The sequence below is a fragment of the Anthonomus grandis genome, chromosome 24 (genome assembly GCF_022605725.1).
Source record: "Anthonomus grandis grandis chromosome 24, icAntGran1.3, whole genome shotgun sequence".
NCBI lineage: Eukaryota > Metazoa > Arthropoda > Insecta > Coleoptera > Curculionidae > Anthonomus > Anthonomus grandis.
In genome coordinates, this window is record NC_065569.1 from 710,618 (window position 1) to 713,367 (window position 2,750).

A 2,750-nucleotide genomic window follows, 5' to 3' on the forward strand; every position below is an offset into this window, starting at 1 on the left:
AGCTCTTGCTATTGGCTTAAGAATTTTGGTAAATATGTAAGGGGCTATGTTAAGACCGAAGGGCAAACTATTAAATTGGTACAAGATATCATTAAACCTAAATCTAAAATATTTTCTATAATTTTTCCTTATCGATACTAAAAAATATGCATCCTTCAGGTCAATTTTTGAGAGAAAATAATTTCTATTTATAAGTTTTAAAACGGTTCTATAGTCCTCCAATTTAAAATGAGGAGCTTGAATAAAGGCATTAAGTTTTTTTAAATTCAATATAAATCTATGTTCCCCATTTGGTTTTTTTACTAAAAAATAAGAAGATACAAATTGACCTTCTATTGGACAACAACTCTCAATACAGCCTATTTTAAGTAATTGTTTTAATGACTGTTCATAGTTTCTTTTTTGATCTTTCACAATTTTTACTAAAGGTTCAATTGTTTGTTTAGGTTTTGAGGAAAAGTTTATAAATATCCCTTTAACCCAGCCCAAGACCGCCCGGTCCTGGGTTAGAGTTTCCCAAACCTGTAAAAATTGTGAAAGACGTTTCGCATAAGGATATACCTCTAGTGCAGAAATCACTTCCGGTATGGATATTTCCTGACACTCTGCTTGTGGTAACGATCTGATGGCTTCCTCTCCTTCTTTTGTTTCATTCTGTCCCTGTTCGGTTGACGCTGGTAGTTTAAATAGCTGGGCTGATGGTAACCTGAAGTACCCGGGGCGCTGTATGATGAAGGTACAGCTTTCTTCTTGAAGATGGTGCTAGATTTCTTCATGGATTGTTCATTTTTAACTGCCTCAGCAAAATTTTTACTGAATAAAAATTCATCTATTTCCATCGTCTTTGCCACTTTTTTACAGTCCCCGTTTAGGTGAGGAACTATTTTAAACTTACGATGAGTTGAGATGGCATTATGTATATTGGTGAACAACTGACAGGCGTCTGCCAAGATTTTTAATTCATTTGCCTGTTCTGGAAACGGTAACATTTTTTCTAACACAGTCCCCACTGCTGATAGTCCATGAGCCAGTTGCTCTTGGAGTGCTATCATGAAACAATCATGTTCGTGCGCTGCTCTTGGCAAGCAAGCCTGAATCTCACTATTGACCTGGGGAGGAATCAGAGCTTTACAGTTAGCTGGAATTTTATATTTATTTATTATCTCCCTTCTCTGATCTTTAGTTAGGCCTTTTAACAAATATGAGGTCCATCGAACCACAATTTCCTCATGTAGGGGTTTTCCTTCAGTAGTAACGCAATCGGGGTTAATACCAAGTCCAGTAATATTTTGTTCTGGAATATTAGTATTTGCCTGGGTAGCACTATCCTCAATTATTGTAATTTCTGGCTCTAAGGGATGCAATTGATTGGTTGTTGGTAAAGCACCCAGAACTTGTGATTCTTGTGACTCATTATCTGAAGCATCTGTAAAGATAAACCCTCTTTACTTATAATTTCATAGGACTATTTCCTAAAATATCTGCTAAAGATCGCCCGATCTAATAGCAAAAAGGTTACATCCAGACCCCTGGTTCGCTATGCGTATACCATCGCTCGATTGTAAACGCATATTTTTAACTAAAATAACGCACGTTAATTTAGTTTATTAAGTTCTACTTAATAGTGTATATACAATATGCATATCCATATACTTATTTGCCAAAATTCGCCTGAATTAATGGCAAAGTATGATGGGCATTTTATCTAAGCCTATAAATTCACTCGATTTATAGTAATAATAAGCGATAATTTACCAAACTAACGCACGTCAATTTGGCCTATAAAACTTTTTGAGCCAAAAAATCATTAGGGTTTAATTTCATAAACAACCTTGCTTTTAAATAAACAAGGAAAGGAAGTCGACGGCCTAATGACCTCCGAACCGAACCTGCAGTTAATTATTTTAAGATCTGATAAGTCCCTTGCTAAATTAAATTAAAATATAGCCCCCTGTGTTTGATATTTTAATATTTGTAAAATTATTACAACTGAAAAAATCGTACGATTTCATTTCAGGTTTTGCAACATCAAAAAAAACATTTCCAATGTAAAACCATAAAAAACCCTACCTGGTGATTCCTCGCTGGAACTAGATGAACTTAGAATATTGGTTAATTGCTCCTGCATATCTTTTAATTGTCTTTTTAAACGTTTTATTTCACCACTTTTATCCCGGCGAACAAAGGAACTAGATCGTTTCGACATTTTAATTTAATCACTTAAATTTATTTATCGCCGACGAGCACGAAAAACGGAATGAGGTACGCACCGACTTGGGGACACGGAGACGAGCGTTTTTGTTATTTAAAAAATTCGTGCTGACGAGTAGGTTTCACGGAAACTACAGTGTGATAATTATATCAAGGACAAGCGAAGGAAAATTGTGGTACTTTCAATACAAATGTTATATTTGTTTTTTTTTTGAAAATTTATTTTTACAATTAAGTAAGTCAAAAATGTTGTTAAAAATATAGCAGAATTTTGCAGTTGGCATACAATTTTTAAATTCAACTAAATCTAATTCTTTGACAAGTCTAAAAGCATTAAAAACCTTTTCACTAAGGATTTGCATAGCCAATTTTACACTCATTTCATTATTTTCAAAATTAATATGTTTTTTAGTTAATTTTGTTCCTGCGTGTAAACCCTCATTAAATTGTAACTCATATAATTTTTTACTCATATAAGTCCCATTTCCAAATAAACACATATTCGTTTTTAAAACGTTTAAAATGACGAAACACCAAAA

At 33.7% G+C, this 2,750-nt stretch overlaps 1 protein-coding gene across 1 annotated transcript; it reads right to left on the reverse strand.

The window, feature by feature from the left end:
• Positions 1–575: 575 nt before the first annotated feature.
• LOC126749335 (uncharacterized) lies at positions 576–2,344 on the reverse strand. The gene is made up of 3 exons (XM_050459006.1): positions 2,071–2,344; positions 896–1,426; positions 576–706 (listed from the first exon to the last, which is right to left on the reverse strand). The coding sequence occupies exons 1-3, from the start codon at positions 2,204–2,206 to the stop codon at positions 576–578; spliced, it is 798 nt and encodes a 265-aa protein (XP_050314963.1). The 5' UTR covers positions 2,207–2,344.
• Between the last annotated feature and the right edge of the window lie 406 nt (positions 2,345–2,750).